The sequence below is a fragment of the Ornithorhynchus anatinus genome, chromosome 3, assembly GCF_004115215.2.
Source record: "Ornithorhynchus anatinus isolate Pmale09 chromosome 3, mOrnAna1.pri.v4, whole genome shotgun sequence".
Classification (NCBI taxonomy): Eukaryota; Metazoa; Chordata; class Mammalia; order Monotremata; family Ornithorhynchidae; genus Ornithorhynchus; species Ornithorhynchus anatinus.
This window is the reverse complement of record NC_041730.1, coordinates 76,035,422-76,055,087: the sequence shown is the minus strand read 5'-3', so window position 1 is coordinate 76,055,087 and position 19,666 is coordinate 76,035,422. Positions and strand designations below refer to the sequence as shown.

General features: G+C 43.6%; 1 protein-coding gene and 1 non-coding gene across 2 annotated transcripts in view; both read left to right on the top strand.

Annotated features, from left to right (window-relative positions):
• ADAMTS12 (ADAM metallopeptidase with thrombospondin type 1 motif 12) overlaps positions 1–19,666 on the top strand; it is a 318,713-nt gene that overhangs the window by 82,455 nt on the left and 216,592 nt on the right. Inside the window, exon 3 of the mRNA XM_029058942.2 lies at positions 2,885–3,059. Within this exon, the coding sequence (XP_028914775.1) occupies positions 2,885–3,059 (175 nt within the window). The remainder of the gene's footprint in view (positions 1–2,884; positions 3,060–19,666) is intronic.
• On the top strand, positions 10,256–10,393 carry LOC114810505. Its single transcript, XR_003758204.1, has one exon. It is a non-coding gene; the product is annotated as a small nucleolar RNA SNORA7 (small nucleolar RNA).

Sequence of the window (19,666 nt, the reverse complement as noted above, 5' to 3'; positions counted from 1 at the left end):
CTTGGAAAGTACAATTCAGCAACAGAGAGAGACAATCCCTGCCCACAACAGGCTCACAGTCTAGAAGGGGGGAGACAGACAGCAAAATAAGTAAACCAGCATCATTATAAATAAATCAAATTATAGATGTATATACACATCAGAACAAGTAAACAGGCATTAATAGAAATAGAATTATACAGCAGAACAGTTAACTGCTGTGAGGCCTTGGGCAAGTCTATGTGCCTCAGTTACCTCATCTGTAAAATGGGGATTGAGACTGAGAGCTCCACATGGCAGAAGGGACTATCCAACCCAATTTGCTTGTATCCCCTGACTCACCCCCTTCTTCCCCCTCCCCCAGTGCTTAGTACACTGGCACATAGTAAGTGTTTAACAAATACCACAATTATTTTTAGTAATTATTGTTTCTTTGTTTCACTTCTATCTGGTTCTCGATCTGGTGGCTGTTGTTAAACTCTTCAGATCCCAGAAAGGGCATGGTATTGGCCAACAGGTAGTTGGATCCTGGATGGGCATGGCGGGAGATGTGACACCCTCCTGGGAATTTCTGGTGGGCTGTGTTGCCCTTGCTGTGTGGGTCTTTTTAAGGACTACATGTGTGTATTCAATCTGTGTCTTCAAACTCTTCCTCCTGGGACTTACACAATCAGGGAAGCATTGCAGAAGCAGGGGAATGCATATTGCAGCTGAACATTAGGGAATTTGTGACTGAAAGGGCCAGTTATCCCAGTGGCCTTTGACCCTGCAACAATGATAATGACCTCTATCAGCATTCCATCTGTCTCTGACCCACCTGGGCCCAAGGTTTAGGGGAGAACAAATACCATTCAACAAAATATTAGATGAATGGCACAAAATGTACATTTTTATCCCAGCTATCCACAAGGGTCCTGGACTCCCTCTTTGTTACCATGGAGCAAATGCATTTTGCTGATGTCAAGCCAAAGCTTCATCCATTCACCTTGTTTCCGTCCAATTACAGAAATAGAATCAAATCCCTTGGCTCTAATGAGTCGGTTTCCAGGCTTGCCCGTGCATTTCTTTTATTGCAATCCCTTGGTCTTTTTTTGCGAGACTCTGTTGGCTCCTGCTGTCATTTGGTTTGCCACATTGAATGTGGGGAATTAGTAGGAAATGCCTTGAATGGTGAAGATGAATCACGACAGGGGGGTCAAGAATAGCTCAAGCTCATAGCCAGACATGACTGCTTTGCTCCTTTAATGGTAGTGAAATCTCTAAAGTGAATGGAAGCTGATTAGGTGAGGAAAAGGAGCAACTCCCTGCTGGTCTGTTCCACTGTGGCATCACACTGGGACCGTGCTACAGTCACTCTGGCACCAGATGGGTTTTGTATGTAAAATTTTTTCAAGTATTGGCAATGTGCTTCCACCCCTCCCCACTTTTCGTTGGTTGCACCCTTTGTTCTAAGCAGGCTCTAAGAAGATTATTACTGGCACTGCACTAACCATAGAGAAGGAGCGTGGCTCAGTGGAAAGAACGCGGGCTTGGGAGTCAGAGGTCACGGGTTCTAATCCCAGCTCTGTCTCTAGTCACCTGTGTGACCTTGGGCAAGTCACTTAACTTCTCTGTGCCTCAGTTACCTCATCTGTCAAATGGGGATTAAAACTGTGAGCCCCATGTGGGACAACCTGATCTCCTTGTATCCCCCAGCACTTAAAACAGTGCTTTGCACATAGTAAGCGTTTAACAAATACCACAATTCATTCATTCATCAGCATTAGAAATTGATTCTTTTGCATGGGTTCTCATTTGTCAAGCCTTTGTGACTGGGTCAAGCTCATCTGTCACTCACCATGGAACACACCATCATGATCAGGTCATAAGAAAATTCATTTCAGCAGAGCAGATTTCTTAAATCCAATTCACATGATTTTTTTTTCCTCAACTCTTTGGGTATTTTTTTTTCCTAACCTATTTGCCCTTAATTCTGCTTGTTCCTAGACTCCATTTTATTGAACTTTTTTTTAAAAGGGGATTTAAGTGCTTACTAGGTGCCAAGCGCTGTACTAAGCACTGGGGGTGATGCAAGATAATCACATTGGTCACAGTCCATGTCCCACATAGGACTAAGAATCTTATTTCCAGCTTTACAGATGGGGTAATTGTGACACAGGAAAGTGGTGGAGCTGGGATTAGAACCCAGGGCCTTGTGACTCCCAGTCCCATGCTCTATCCACTAGGCCACACTTAATATTCAGTTACTTTTTAGGCATGAAGTCTGTTGTTGAGGATGCCAGCCCCCATAGTATTAGAATGTAAAGTACTTGATGGCAGAGACCTTAATTGTTTTTTGTCTTTTTTTTTTGGCGGGGGGGGGGGGAGAGAAAAAAACTTTCATGGGTCCATTACAGTCTTCCCAACAGAGGAGGTATTCAGTAAATACTATCTGGGAGATAGTTCACTTAGCCTGTAGTTCAATCACACCTCTGAATCTTTGGTGAAATTCTATTTGGACCCTGTTGTCTCATAGACCACTCCCCCTGCTCCCCTGCCCCCCCCCCCCAAAAAAAGACATTTATGCTATTTAATCGTGCCAAGCTGTTCTTTGGAAAGCAGGATAAATTCATTCCATTGTATTTGAGTGCTTACTTTGTGCAGAGCACTGTAATAAGCTCTTGGAGGAGTACAACCTAACAATAAACAGACACATTCCCCGCCCACAATGAGTTTAGCTATCTGTTAAGGTGGGTGAACACAAAGCACCCACATCCTTGGTTTTGATATTTTTCAAATATATCAATGTCAGCCTGACCCTTGGTTTGATTGGAAAATATTTCTGACCTTTGACCCTTTTTTCCCCCCTCCTATCCCTTCTAAAGAGTTTAGCAAAATAAACAAGCATTTTAAATTGTGTTTTCAGACTGGATTTTTTCGTCTGCCTCATGGAGACTATTTCATCGAGCCTGTTAAAGAATTTCAATTTGTGGAAGGAACACACCATCTGCACATTATCTACAGGAGACCAGGCCATCCAGATTTCCCGCAGCAGAAGCTGGAAACCCTCAAGGTTGTGCATCCAGCCTGTGGACTAAACGGTTTGGCAATCTTATACATCTTATTTTTTAATTTTTTTTTCCAAACATAGACTTGCTCATATCTCCTGTCCACATTCATCAGGCTGAGTTTCATTTATGGCCCTTTCTAAATTGTTTCACCTTTCTGGATCTAAAATTCTCGATCTGTTAATTGCCCCTTGGACTCCTCTACCTGTTCTCTACCATAAATGAAGCACTCCAAACAAGTGGCTCTAAAACGTGCCTTCTTTTGAGAGTTCCACTTTAAAAATCAATCAATAAAGGAAATATCCTTTTACTCCCATTAGCACTAATATTCAAGAAAAAGACAAGAGGTGAATAGTGTGACCTAGTGGAAACAGCACAGGGTTGGGAATCAGGATTCCTGGATTCTAATTCCAGTTCTGACACTTGTGTGCTTTGTGACCTTAAATCACTTAATATCTCTGGGCCTTAGTTTCCTCATCTGTAAAATTGGGATTCAATCCCTGTTTTTTCCTCTCCCTTAGCCCCATATGGGAAGGGGAATGTGTCTGAACTAATTAAATTGTATCTACCCCAGCATTTAGAGCAGCGCTAGGTGCATAGTAAGCAGTTAACAAAAGCAATAAACATGTGGGACAGAGACTGTGTCAAATCTGATTATCTTGTATTTACCCTACTGTTTGAGACAGTAGTTGGTAAATTGTAAGTGCTCAAAAAATACCGCTATTACTATTATGTCTTTCACTACTATGCACCATGAAGGTGGTAAACATTAATTGCCAAACTTTCTCATCTGCCTCCACCCAACTTACCTCTTCAGACTGACATGGATCCTTGGTCTGTCTGGATAGGTAGAGGGCTTCCTAGGATAGAGAATCATTACATTTTCACCATGAGATTTGGTTTGAGCAATATTTATTGAGCTATGAGTACTAGGAGATGAAAATGTCCAATCTGGTCTGATATGTCCAGTCTCATTGATCCTGAGTCAGACTCAAAGCTCATTTGAGTTTAAAGGTATGTATATAAATGTGGTGGGAGTGGGGTGAGTACCTAAATGCTTAAGGGGTAGGAACTAGGTACATGGATTACATAGTAGGGAAAGAAAATATGTGATTCAGTAGGGTTTTGAAGATGACAGGCTGATCTGTCAGAAATCAATGGGAAGAAGCTTCAGGCAGAAGAAGTCATGAGCCAAGGGTGGACAGCGAGTGAGGTGAGTAAGTTGGTGTTAGAGGGAAGTGTGTGGCTGGGTTGTAGTGGGAGAGGAGGAAGAGAGCTGAATGAATGTCCTGAATCCAATGATGAGAAGTTTCTTCATTGTGCAGAGGTTGATGGACAAGCCATTGGAGGTGCTTGAGGAGTGGGGAGACATGGGTCGAGTATTTTAAAAAATGATCTGGTCAGCAGAATGAAGTAAGGACTGCGTAGTCTGGAGGCAGGAAGGATAGTATGGAGGCTGATGCAGTAGTCAAGAGAGGTTTGGAAGGAGGGAAAGAGGTGAATGTTGGAGATGTGGAGGTAGAATCAATAAGATTTAGTGACTAGTTGAATATTCAGGTTTGAAAGAGATGTGTTGAGGATAATGCCAAGGTTAAGGGCTTACGACGCAGGGAAGGATGGTGCCGTTTACAGTGATGGGGAAGTCGGAAGGAGGACAGGGTTTTGGTGGGAAGATGAGATGTTCTGTTTTGGACTTAAATTTCAGGTGTCAGAAAGACATCCATGTAGAAATGTCTTCAAAGTAAAAGGAAATAAGAAATAGCATGACCCTGGGAGTCAGAAGGAGCTGGATTCTAATCCCGGCTCCATCACGTGTCTGCTCTGTGACCTTGGATAAAATCACTTCTCCCTGCCTCAGTTTCCTCATTTGTAAAATGGGGGTAAAGACTGTGAATCCCATGTGGAATTGGGACTGTCAACCTGATTACCTTGTATCTACCCCAGCGCTTAGAACCGTGCCTGGCACATAGTAAGCACTTAGCAAATACCATTAAAAAAATTGAGATTGCAGGGAAGGGGAGAGATTGGGGTCCGTAGATGTAGGTTTAGGAGCCATCTACTCCCTTCTGTAACCTTTGCGGTTGGACTTGCACCCTTTATTCATCCTCCCTCAATCCCACAACAGTTTTGTATAAATCCATAATTTATGTATGCTAGAGAAGCAGCGTGGCTCAGTGAAAAAGAGCCCGGGCTTGGGAATCAGAGGTCATGGGTTCGAATCACAGATCTGCCACTTGTCAGCTGCGTGACTGTGTGCAAGTCACTTAACTTCTCGGTGCCTCAGCTACCTCATCTGTAAAATAGGGATTAACTGAGCCTCACGTGGGACAACCTGATTACCCCGTATCTACCCCAGTGCTTAGAACAGTGCTCTCACATAGTAAGCGCCTAACAAATACCAACATTATTAATGTAACCTTCTTGTGGGCAGGGAACATGTCCATCAATTCTGTTACATTGTACTCTTCCAAATGCTTAGTACCATGCTCTGCCCACACAGTAAGCACTCAATAAATATGATTGATGGATCTGCTATGAAATTAGTATTAAAGGGCACTTGAGAACAAGCATCTTTTTCATTTTTTAAAGAAGAGGGGGAACACTTTTCACATGGAAGACAACAGATGACTCTTGTTAAGCACTTACTATGTGCCAGGCACTGTACTAAGCGCTGGGGTGTATGCAAGGTAATCAGGTTGACAGTCCCAATTCCACATGGGATTCACAGTCTTTACCCCCATTTTACAGATGACATAACCGAGGCACAGAAAAGTGAAGTGACATGCCCCAAGTCACACAGCAGCCAAGCGGCAGAGCTGGGATTAAAAATCCAATCCTCATGATCTATATTTGGGGGTCAGTACATTTTTCCTTCAGGGTTCCTCCCATTACCTGTCCTCCCTCCTACTTAGTCCCTTTCCCACTCAGGGTTCCTAGTCTATAGCCCAGCTGCTTAACTTGGCACATAGTAAGCACTTTACAAATACTATAATTATTATTACCAGATTATTTCTGGTGAAGGGATCAGATAATCTGTACCTTCTCCTCTCTGTGCTCTTAAAACCACTACCTACCCAAGATTCTCACTTTATAATAACTCAGATTAATATCCTTTTAACCGATTATAATGATATGGACATATGCCAAGAGCTCTGACTATTGAGATAAGAATTTCCTGTTTACAGCATAAGGATCAAGTATTGGCCTCTGAACTGATGCAAGGGTTAAGCCCAGTTTCTTAATATATTTAATTATTGTATGTGGAGCTCCCCCATCTGCTGAGATAATTGACTTTTATGTACCATAACCTCTGTATTTGTTTGTGTTCTTCTACCCAATCTAAATATTTATATAGCTTTTCTGCATAGGTCTTGGAATGATTGTGTTTCCAGGGGCCAGGTGTAGAGTTACAGTAGTGAGTCTTAAACTCACAGTGCTCTAAGAGATAGAAAACTAATGAGGGCAATTAAAATAATCACTGGATCAGAGACCAAGTGGTGATGATGATGATCAGTCATCCACAAAGGTGGGCAGTGTTCTTTCCAAGTGACCTACCCAGCTATTTGTCAGTATTATGGAGCAAAATTGCACTTGGTTTGCAACCTTTATTCACCGCTCAGCTGTACAACACTTATGTACAAAGATGCAATTTATATTAATGTCTATGTCCCCTTCTAGACTGTGAGCTGGTTGTGGACAGGGACAATGTCTACCAACTCTGTTATGTTATAATCTCCCAGGTGCTTAGTAAGATGCACTACACTGAAGTATGGACTGCAGAGTCTGGAGACAGGAAAGTCAGCAAGGAGGCTGATGCAGTGATTGAGACAGGACATGCAGGTGCTTGAACCCCTGTGGTAGAAGTTTTGAAGGAAAGATAGAAGTGATTTCAGGAGATGTGGAGGTAGAATCACTAAGGTTTAGTGGCTAGTTGAATATGTGAGATGTTGAGGATAATGCCAAGATTACAGGCTTGTGAGACAGGGATGATGGTGCTGTTTATGGTGATGGGGAAGTCAGAAGGAGGACAGAGTTTGGGTAGGAAGATGAGATGGTAAGTGCTCAATTAATACAATTGATTTTTTTTGTTGTTGTTGTTGAATGAAAAATGTGGCCTGAACTGAATTTCCCAATCAGTGGAGTCTTCAAATAGAGGACAATTCCCTCCGGCTGTTCTGTGTCTGTGATGTTCCAGGTGCCTCTTTCTGGCTGCTCCTGGCTTTCTCACTCTGGCTGCCTCTGGTCCTCAGTCTCTCTTCTGGCTGTCTCTCCCCCTCTAGACTAATTTATGGGCAGGAAATGTTTCTTCCAACTCTGTACTCTTCCACGCACTAAGTACAGTGCTCTGCACATAATAAGCACTTAATAAATATCACTGATGATAATGATACTACTATCACCTAAGCTTCCTGATTCCCTAATATGAAAAATTTGGAGAATTAAATTAAGCTATTCATAAGAACATAGGATATTTTATCTGTCATCCTTTTCATGTTGGGGATGCTGATTTGATGAATAGTTTTAATAGGTAAACATTGCACACAAGAAAAAATTACACACAAAAATATTTTCCATTATTACCCTAGACTTTCTCAAGCTCCCTGAAGGTAGACACCACACCTTCAATCTATTGTATTCTCCCAAGTGCTTAGTGCATTCAGTTTCCCTGTAACATTGCTATGCACGGAGAGTTTTGGCTAGAATGTAATGAGATTAGGGAATGTTCTTCCAATGGCAAACGTCTGTTTGAGATCAGGCTGCTGCATTACTGAAGAAACTGCTCTTGGTCAGTGTGACAACAGAACGGATGAGGACTAAAGACAAAATCTCTGGACATGTGGTTCCCTAAGATTTCAACTCTTGTGTTAAAGGAAAATTGGAAAAGATTCATCATCTGGATTTATTCTTCTATTGAGTGCTTGTGTATAGCGAGTTGGACACAGGAACTCAATAAAATAGATCCAGATCAACCAACCAGTGGGTATATATAGTGTACTTTCCACAAAGCACTGTAATAAGCTCTTGAGAGAGTACTATACAACACAGCTGGTACATTCCCTGCCCATGAGGAGTTTACAGTCTAGAGGGGGAGACATATATTAAGAGTTTACAGATATGTAAATGTGCTCTGGTGAGAGGGTGGGATGAATATCAAGGGCTTAAAGAGTACACATCCAAGTGCTTAGGTGATGCAGAAAAGAGAGGGAGTAAGGGAGATGAGACTTAGTTGGGGAAGTTCTCTTGTAGAGGATTGGATTTTAGTAAGACTTTGAAGGTGGGGAGAGAGAGTGGTGGTAGGGCGTATCTGAATGGGGAGGAAGTGCCGGGCTAGAGGGAGATCGTGGGCTAGGTTTCGGTGGCAAGCCAGATGAGATCGAGGTACGGTGAGCAGATGGCTGTTTATAGTAGAAAATCAGCAAGTTGGTGAACCAGAAGGGGCCACTCATGTGGTCGAGACCCCACATTCAGGACCTCTCTCACCCTCCCCGAAATGCTACTCTCTCAATGTGCTCAACACTCCCACCAAATACTGATCCCACATATTTACTCTAACTACTAAATGCTCCCTCCACTCTTGTCCTGGGAGAGGCAAGACACTAGCATACAGTAAGCCCTCAATAGATAAATAGTACTGATTGATTACCCCCCTCCACCTCCCCTCACCCAGTGTCATAGAAAGAGCCTGATCAACCCAGTGAGTATCAATCGCCATTTAAGTGATGTTGGTGAAATGACGGCCAGGCGTTTTCCCCATCCGTGAATTGATCTAGAGTTCAATATTCCTTTAAAGGCAGGTGGGAGGCTATCGAGAAAGATGATTTGATTTACCCAATGCTATTTATTATTCATTCACATTAGAGCTTTACAAATCTCAAAACAGCTCAATTAGGTCGCTCTAGACTGTGAGCTCACTCTGGGCAGGGAATGCCACTGTTTATTGTTGTATTTTCCCAAGTGCTTAGTACAGTGTTCTGCACACAGTAAGTGCTCAAATACAAATAAACTAGGATTTCTTGCTCTGTGCTTTAAGATGTCATTTTTATTCTTTGATTTTTAAAATATTTCCAGTTAAGTATCTGATGTATGGGACTGCCAGTTTTATCATCTCAGATGACTTCTGGCTTTACAGTTTTTCACAATTTAAAAAAAGAAGTTTTTACACTATGTACATTTATGCAGCCAGCTCCCAATTGAACATCACTATACTAATAACATTTCTTCACCATGTAACTGTGCTAAATAAAAATTGTCAAATTGGACCAAGTTCTTGTCCCACATAGAGCTTGCATTCTGCATATTCCCTAATTTTACATTTGTCACTCCTCGCCTGGGGATGGGTTTTTTCAGAAATAGGTATGACAGAGAGAGAGAGAGATCGGGGACAGAAAGGCTGAGTTTTATACAAAATTTACTTCATGAGGCAAATTGAATTACTTGATTATTTTGAGCGTAGTGAATTGAATTATTTAATGACATTAAAACTTCCCTATCAGGAGGAATATACTTGTATTACTCGTGCATGGCAAAAACACCCAGGTCCCACCCAGGAGGAATTCATTTATGGTTTGTTCGCATGTGGTGAGGCGGCTAGTTCCCACCCATGAGCATTTCCCTCTTGGGAGGAATACACTTACACATAACACACCCATGGTGAAGCACCTGGCTTCCAGCCCTATGAGCATTCAGCTGGATGGGACACTCACCCATCCCATGGCTCGTCACTTGATGCATACAGAATGGGCATCTCACACTCTGGGCAGAGGTGACCTGCAGCCAGCTGCTGCAAGTCTCGATCTTGACACAGAAGGTCACAGAAGGCTGCATGTATTTATCACCTCTGCTCCTAGGCCATTACAGCTTCTGGCCTGAGTTTATCCAATATCCGTCCTCCCCGCTCCCCCATAACTAATTTGATTGACAGGGGTGAGGGACACCTTCTGTATTCCTGGCTTGGCATGTCAATCTAGCAGTTTTGTGGGGGTGGTATCCCACCCACACTTCTGAGTTCTGCCTTGATGGCTCAGACAGTCACAAGATAGCATTTGGCTTTGAGGTGGTGGGTAACCCAGGATTACCTTAGGACATAGCATATGAGAAACTGAGGATAAGTGAGGCAATATGGCCTGTTGAAGAGAGCAATAGACCAGATAGTCAATAGACATGGGCTTTTTTCTTTTTCTGTTTTTAAAGAAAAAGATCCATCCCTTTTTTAAAAATATTAAGTGCTTCCCCACTCAAGGTCGCACCTGGAGAGTTTCCAGTACTCTACCAGTTTCATCTCCTGGAGGGAGAGTCAAGCAGAGGCATACCTATTCCATTCCTAGCTTGGACAGCGGCTAGAGAGTGGAAAGCAATCTGCTGCAAGTCAGAACTCACCTATGATGGGCAACGGCAGCATGGGAGAGAGTGGAGGGAGGATATTCCAAAGTAGGATAATGGGAATTGAACTCCCATTTTTACCTGGGTAAACATAAGTATCTTTTTAGGAGTAATTTCTACATTATTGAAATTTGGAAGGTTCAAGAGTGAGGGTTTTATTTGGGGGGTGTTTTAGTGTGTGTGGTTTTTTTTTTTTTAAGCAAAGTTGTTCCTAGAATGAATGAATGGGGAGGGGAGGGAGGGGGTGTGTGTGTGTGTGTGTGTGTGTTTACAATCAAGATGGTGGGGAGGAAGAAATGGGTAACAATATTTTGTTTCCACTGTCCAAAGCACCTTTTACAACAGTCTTGGTCACTAAGAAGAACCTTGTCATCCCTAAAGTAGACAAAAGTGGTTTATCCCATTTTAAGTCCCCTACCTAGTTTGTTCATCCTCAGATTTATTTCTGTATGTAGTTGTGATTCTGTGATTTATTTCACGGCAGAATCTTCTCAACTGACCACAAAACTGGAAGTAGTTTTGTCCCTTTCTGTGATTTGACTGGGGAAATGCTCCATGTTTGGTTGCCAAAATATTCAATAAATGCAAAAAAGCTGTAACATTAAGGAATTTCATTTGCTGGGCGCTTATGCAAAGCAATATATTATGTTTGGGAAAGGGCCAAGGCTATTGAAATACACAGTTCCTGGCTCCCAGTGAGCTAGATCTTAGGTGAAGGATGATTGGTCTGAGACACAAGGAAAGAAATTAGATAAAAGCAATAAATGAACAGTAGCATTAAGAGTAAGAGCTGCAGTACATTTCCATAAGAGAAAGTTACCAATTTTTTTCACTGCTGCTTTAGACTGTAAGTTCCTTGTGGGCAAGCAATGTGTCTTCCAACTCTATCTCTTACTGCTTTCTCCCAAGTGCTTAGTACAGTTCTCTTTACAAAGTAGAGCCTCTTATTATAGGATGCCCCCAACACCACCCTCTCCAATGAACTCAATTCTTTCATTCCCCTATTCCCATGCCAGTCTCATACCACTAACTTGCAGCCCTGAATCACTTCGAGTTGACTTCCTCTGCTCCAGTGCATGAGCTGTGGAGAACTTTGGGAGGAAGGTCATTTATTCCATCATTTTTATTTAGCACTTAATGAGTGCAGAGCACTGTACTAAAGGGCTTGGGAGAATACAATATTATAATAAACACATTCCCTGCCCACAGTGAGCTTAGTCTAGAGGGGTGAGACAGACATAACTATACATATACATAAAGAAATGACAGATGTGGAAAAGTGCTGTGGGGCTGGGAGGAGAGATGAATAAAGGAAGCAAGACAGGCCTCTAACTTGTCTAGAAATCCAGACATTAGACTGAATTTAATAATGATGGTATTTGTTAAGCACTTACTATGCGCCAATCACTATTCTAAGTGCTGGAGTAGATACAAGGTAATCAGGTTGCCCCACGTGGGACTCAATCTTAATCCCCATTTTAGATGTGGTAATTGAGGCACAGAGAAATTGACTTGCCCAAAGTCACACAGCTGTTAAGTGGTGGAGTCATGATTGGAACCCATGACCTCTCACTCCCAAGCCTGTGCTCTTTCCACTGACATGCTGCTTCTCCATCGCCTGCTTTAACTCTGCCCTTTCTTCCACTGGGTAACATTATTTCTCCATCGTTGACTCCAGTGCCCATTGTCCACACCAGCTGTTTCAGATATTTAACTCCCTCTTCAAACCTCCTCTATCCATCCTCACTCTCATCTTTTTCCCGTAGTGACTTGGTTATGTACTTTATTAAGAAAATGGAAACCATCAGGAATGATCTTTCTAAAATCTGTCCTGCTCCTTGCAAGTCCCTTCTACCTCCTGTGCTCTCTTTGACACTCCTAACTTTCCCAGCAGTATCTCAAGAGATCTCCCACCTCCCCTCCACATCTACCCCTTTTACCTATGCCTTTGATCCCATCCCTTCACATCCCATCAAAACACTTGGCCCTTCCCTTCATCCCTTCCTGAATGCCACCTCCAACCTTCACTTTCTTCGCCACTGTTCTCAAACATGCTCCTGTATCCCTGTCTTATCCTAAGCAACCCTCCCTAGGCCACATGGCTCCCTCTAGTTATTACCTCATCTTCCTCCTACAATTAATTTCCAAAACTCTTGAGTGAAATGTTCACACCTACTGCCTCCACCTCCCCTCCTCCCCTCCTTGACTCCCTCCAATCTGGCTTCTGACCCCTTCAGAAGATCACCACTCACCTCCTTGTCAAATCCAATGTCCTCTACCCCAACCTAATACTCTTTGACCCCTCAGCTGCCTTTGACACTCTGGACCCCACCTTCTCTTGGAAACATTATCCAATCCAACCTTGGCTTCTCTAACATTTTCCTCATGTGGTGGTGGTTCTGTCCCTCTGGCCACTCATTCTCAATTTCTTTCATGGGCTCCTCTTCTGCCTCCCACTGTCAAACTGGGAGTCCCTCAAGGCTCACTTCTGGGTCCCCTTCTATTCTCCATCTACACCTACTCTTTCAGAGAACTCTTTTTCTCCCATAGCTTCAACTACTATCTTTATGTGGATGACTCCCAATTCAACTTCTCCATCCCTGACCTCTTGCCTATTTGCAGTCTCATAATTCCTCCTGACCTCAGGACATCACTACTTGGTTGTCATTCATCCAATCATATTTATTGAGCTCAGAGCACTGTACTAAGTGCTTATGTCCCTTTGACACCTCAAACTTGTACTGAACAGAACTCCTCATCTTCTCATTCAGTCGTATTTATTGAGTGCTTACTATGTGCAGAGCACTGTACTAAGCTCTTGGGAAAGTACAATACGGTAATAGAGACAATCTGTGCCCACAGCGAGCTCACAGTCTAGAGTGAGGGGAGACAGACATCAATAAACGTAAACAGACATCAATATAAATAAATAAAATAAGTGCTATGGAGTGGGGAGAAGAGGGAAGAGCCAAGGGAGTGAGTCAGGGTGACACAGAAGGGAGTGGGAGATGAGGAAAAGTGAGGGGTTAGTCTGGGAAGGCCTCTTATAGATGTGCCTTCGTAAGGCTTTGGGGGGGCGGAGAGTAATTGTTTGGTGGATTTGAGGAGTGAGGGCATTCCAGGCCAGAGGTAGGACATGGGCCAGGGGTCGGCAGCAAGGCAGGTGAGATCAAGGCACAGTGAGAAGGCTATCACCATAGGAGCGAAATGTGCAGGCTGGGTTGTAGAAGGAGCGAAGGGAAGTGAGGTAAGAAGGGACAAGGTGATGGAGAGCTTTAAAGCCAACAGTGAAGACTTTTTGTTTGATATGGAGGTGGATGGGAAACAACTGGAGAATTTTGAGGAGGCAGGTGACATGCCCTGAACGTTTCCGTAGAAAGATAATCCGGACAGCGGAGTGAAGTATGGGCAGGAGTGGGAGAGGGAGGTCAGCGAGAAAGCTGATGCAGTAATCTAGGCAGGATAGGATAAGTGATTGTACTAATGTTGTGATGGTTTGGATGGAGAGGACAGATTTTAGCAGTGTTGTGAAGGTGAGGCCGACAGGAATTGGTGACGGTCTGTCGTCCTCAACTTTCCCAGCACCATCATCCTTCTTATCTCATAGCTCATCACCTTGGCATTTTCCTCAAAGAAAACCCTCTAGTGGTTGCCCATCCACCTCGGCATCAAGCAAAAACTCCTCCTCATTGGCTTAAAGCACTCAATTGGTTTGGCCCCTTGTACCTCACCTAGCTATTCTCTCCTCCTACAACCCAGCCTGCACACTTTGCTCCTCTAATGCTATCCTCCACACTGTGCCTTGATCTCATCTATCTCGCCGCTGATCCTTCACTAACGCCTTATCTCTGGCCTGGAATGCCTTCCCTCCTCAAATCTGACAGACAGATATTCTCTCCTCTTCCCCCTCCCCTCATGGTGCAGTGGCTAAAGCCTGGGCCTGGGAGTCTGAAGGTCATGGGTTCTAATCCTGCTCTGTCACTTGTCTGCTGTGTAACCTTGGGTGAGTCATTCACTTCTCTGTGCCTCAGTTACCTCATCTGTAAAATGAGGAATAAGACTGAGCCCCATTCCCGAGAGGCCTTCCCTAAGCCTCCTTTCCTCTTTTTACACTCCCTTCTGTGTTGCCCTGACTTGTTCCCTTTGTTCTTCCCCACTCCCAGCTCCACAGCACTTATGTACAAATCTGTAATTTATGCATATTAGTGTCTGTCTCCCACCTGCTCAAACTGTAAGCTCACTGTGGGCAGGGAATGTCTGTTTATTGTTGTATTCTACCAAGTGCTTAGTACAGTGCTCTGCCTACAGTTAACCTTCAATAAATAGAATTTAGCAAATTAATCCTCAATTCATATCCCTCATTCAATTTACATATTCAATTTTTAACACCAAATCCCACCAAATCCTATCAAATACACTTTACAACATCACTAAAATCTGCCCTTTCCTTTCCATCCAAACTGCTACTACCCTGATTCAAGCACTTTTCCTATCTGATCTTGACTATTGCATCCTCACTGACCTCCCTGTCTCCTAGCTTTCCCTACTTCAGTTCATACTTCCTCTGTTGCTCAGATCATATTTCTAAAAAACATTTAATCCATGCTTTCCCTCTCCTCTAGCACCTCCAGTGGTTGCCCAACCACCTCTGCGTCAATCCCCTGACCTCACTGATTTCGTACTACAATCCAGCCCTCTCTCTTCGCTCCTCTAACACCAACCTACTTATTTGTACCTCATCTATCTCGCTTTAGACCCTCTGGCCTGACACACCTTCCCCATTTATATCCGACAGACCACCACTCTCCCCACCTTCAAAGCCTTATTAAAATCGCATCTCCAAGAAGCCTTTCTTGACTAAGCCTCTACTCTCCTCTACTCCCTCTCCTTTCTGCATTGCCTATGGACTTGGATTTGTAATCTTTTTAAGCACTAGGATTTATACCCTTTAAGGACTTGCTATTCACCTGACCTTCAGTCCGGCACTTATGTATAGATCTATAATTTAATGTTGGTATTTGTTAAGCGCTTACTATGTGCCGAGCACTGTTCTAAGCGCTGGGGTAGACATAGGGGAATCAGGTCGTCCCACGTGGGGCTCACAGTCTTAATCCCCATTTTACAGATGAGGGAACTGAGGCACAGAGAAGTTAAGTGACTCGCCCACAGTCACACAGCCGACAAGTGGCAGAGCTGGGATTCGAACTCATGAGCCCTGACTCCAAAGCCCGTGCTCTTTCCACTGAGCCACGCTGCTTCTCCTAATTTATTTTAATGTCTGCCTCACCCATGGGACTGTAAATTTCTTGTAGGCAGAAAAGGTGTCCACCAGCTATGTTATCTATTCTCCCAAATGCTTAGCACAGTACTCTGCACAAAGTATTCAATAAATACTATTGATAATGATTATAACTCTGTTGTACTATCCCAAGCACTTAGTATGTAGTGATCTCTGCCTACAGTAAGCAACAGGCCTGGGAGTCAGAGGACCTGGATTATAATTCTGGCACCACCACACGTCTGCTGTGTGATTTTAGGCAAGACACTTAACTTCTCTGAGAAGCAGCATGGCTTAGCGGGAAGAGCACGGGCTTGGGAGTCAGAGGTCGTAGGTTCTAATCCCAGCTCTGCCACTTGTCAGCTGTGTGACTTTGGGCAGGTCACTTAACTTCTCTGTGCCTGTTACCTCATCTGAAAATGGGGATTAAGACTGTGAGCGCCCATGTGGGACAACCTAATTACCTTGTATCTATCCCAGTGCTTAGAACAGTGCTTGGCACGTAGTAAGCACTTAACAAATACTAGTAAGCACTTAACAAATACCAGCATTATTATTATTCTCTGGGTCTGTTTTCTCATCTGTGAAATATGGATTAAAACATGGGACATGTACTATGTCCAACCAAATTAGCTTGTATCTACCCCAGTGTTTAGTACAGTGCCCAACACATAGTAAGCACTTAACAAATATTAAAAAAAAAAATGGGAGGGAGGTCAAATACCATTGACTGATTCATCTGGCAGGATTGTCCCTAGTTCAACAGTTACTACTTTCCCACAGGCCTCACATTTGTTACATGTAACTGCAGCCCCACCTTCTGTCTGTCTTGCCTTGACGGGATGGGTCTTCCCCTCTGTGGTGGCCAGTGCGGGAATGGTCATTGTTGAGTGCCTACTTTGTGCAGGCACCATACTAAGTGCTGGGGTTGAATACAAGCAAATCGGGATGGGCACAGTCCCTGTCCCATGTGGGGCTTACAGTCTCTTTCCCCATTTTACAGATGAGAGAACTGAGGGACAGAGAAGTGAAGTGACTTGCCTGAAGTCCCACAGAAGGCAAGTGGTAGAGCTGGGATTAGAACCCATGACCTTCTGACTACCAAGTCTGTGCTCTATCCACTAAGAGAATTGTGGCATTGCATGGTAGGGGCTGGGCCCTCTGGTAGAATGACTGACTCTTCTTTCTACCCACCCTGCAAAGGAAAGGCACAGTGATTCCCTGAAGGAAAAGTGGGGGAGTCCTCTCTACATGACCTTTCCCAAGGAGAGCTTAGGGTTCCAGTCCCCCTTTCCAAGACCGGGAGCGGGGAGGGAATGCTGTCCTCCCTGTGTAATTTCTGGTCTCTATGAAGCCTGTTTCTTGCTCCCTCTTGCCTGCTCTGATTTGTAAAAGAGAGAGTTTGAGTCCCAGATGTGAGGAGCAAAGATCTTAGGCTGGGTACTCCCACATTGTCTATTCCAGTGTGACATGGAGATACTGGAACAGTCATTCTGAACAGCCTGTATTGCACATTAATATCAGGAAAGCCCAGATTCCAGTGGTGCAGTTCTAAACAAGAAGGTCAAGATCAGGGCTGTTTAAGAGAAGTGTTAGGGAGATAGCACTGGGATGAGTGGTCTTTTTTTTTTTTGTCTCCCTGAGTGGAGGAAGAGCATCAGACCCTGTAGGACTCAGGTGATAGGCCACTTTCTGACAGGAACATTTTTGCTCTGAGCCATTCCAGTTCTGCTTCAGTTATCCTATCTGTAAAATGAGTATTCAATTCTACTTTTTCATACTTAGACTATGAGCCCCATGTAGGATAGGTTCTGTGTCCAACCTGATTATCTTGTTTTTACTTTAGCATTTACTACAGTGCCTGGAACGTAGTCCACACTTAACAAATACCATTGGGGGGGGGGGGGGGGGAGAGAAGACTGAGAAATAGAAAACTCGTAGTCCAGTTCCCCTTTATATTCACTATTTGAAGGCAAATGACCCAGTTCTGTGGACACCATGTCTGAGATGCTAATGTACCAGGATTCTTTTCTACATGCCCTATCCTCCCCTCTTCTGCCTCCTCTCCCAACATTCCATTTCCCATTCCAACTCCCATTTTGGAGATCCCACTCACTCTTTCCCTAGGCCTATTTGCTGCAGAATATTTGGAATATCTGCTTATGTACAGTCAGAGGAGAAAGGCCCTGAATATCTCTTTGGCTGTATCAGTAAGCCTCTGGTTATCTTCAAAAAGCTAAGAAAAAAGTATTTTTGTTGGAGTTACTTAAGCTAGGCAAAACCCTTGGCAGTGTTTACCCTTGATCAACCTTGATCAAAGGAAAATGATTTATCACATCATGTAATTTGTAGCTAATCCCTTGTTTCTGCATCAGAAGGAATTGAAAACAACCCGGGCCTTCTGCAAGTGTTTGCTCAGTAATTAATGTAACTACCTCTTTGGCCCTCAGGCTAGTGTCTGTATGAAAGAACCAAAAAACATATAGTTGTCTACTTCACATCTGAAGCAATTTTAAATGAGTATGAAATTATTTTTCCCCTTGAGAAAAAGTTTTTGGAAGGAAATGGAAAAAGTCCTTTACCTGAATAAGTGTCAAGAGAATGAGTCTGGAAATCCAAGAGACTTGGGTTTTAGTGCCAGCCGTACCCCCGGGCCTGCTAGGTGATTGTGGACAACTCATTTCAGGGAGGCAGTGTGGGCTGATGGGAAGAACACGGGTCTGGGAATCATTCAACCCAGATTCTGGTCCTGGCTCTACCATTTGCTTGCTTTATGACCTTGGGCAAATCACTTAACCTCTCTGTGCCTTAATTTCGTCATCTTTAAAATGGGTATAAAATACCTGTTCTTACTCCTCTTTTGACTGAGCCCCATGTGTGATATGTATAGAGTTGTCCTATATAATATCCGATTTTGTATCTGCACAGAGAAATGCCATCTAGTAAGTGCTAAACAAATACCACCATCATGATTATCTTTACTTAAGCACTTAATACAGTGCTCTGCCCACAGTAAACACTCAATAAATACAATCGATTGGTTACTTAACCTCTCAACCTCAGTTCTCTCCTAAATGGGGAATTTCATCTTCCACCAATAGGTCCCCACATTTTTTGCATGTGTATCATCAATCAGTAGTATTGAGTGCTTACTCTACTAAGCCCTTGGGAGAGTACAACAGTTTCCTGTAAGGAGTTTATAATCTAGTGGGGGAGACAGGCATTAGAACTAGAGCTAGGAATTTTTGGAGAGGAAGTTGTGGCCAGTGGTCAACCCATTTGAGGAGTCTGGACAAGAATGGGAGGTGAGTTGGTGTGGTAGGTTGAGAGGATTTTGTAGAATGGGGGATACTTGGTTATGCTTGAAGGAGCCAGCATAGGGGAGTGATTTCATCTTGATAGTAGCCTGGGACTTTCTAGGTCATGGACTGTGTCTATTATTTTTACTGATAATAATGGTACTTGTTAAGCACTTGAAGCAGCGAGGCTCAGTGGAAAGAGTCCGGACTTGGGAGTCAGAAGTCATGGGTTCGAATACCGGCTCCGCCACTTGTCAGCTGTGTGACTGCGGGCAAATCACTTAACTTCTCTGTGCCTCACTTACCTCATCTGTAAAATGGAGATTAACTGTGAGCCTCTCGTGGGACAACCTGATTACCCTGTATCTACCCCAGTGCTTAGAACAGTGCTCTGCACATAGAAAGTGCTTAACAAATACCAATATTATTATTATGGTTAAGCACCTCTGTGTGCCGAACACTGTTCTAAGTGCTGAAGTAGATATAACTAATCAGGTTGGACACAGTCTCTGTTGCACACGGGGCTCACACTCTTATCCCCATTTTACAGATGAGGTAACTGAGGCACAGAGAAGTTGTGACTTGCCCAAGGTGACACAGTAGGCATGTGGTGGAGCAGGTCCTTCTAACTCCCAGGTCCGTGCTCTATTCACTAAGCCATGCTGGTTTCCTGAACAACCAGG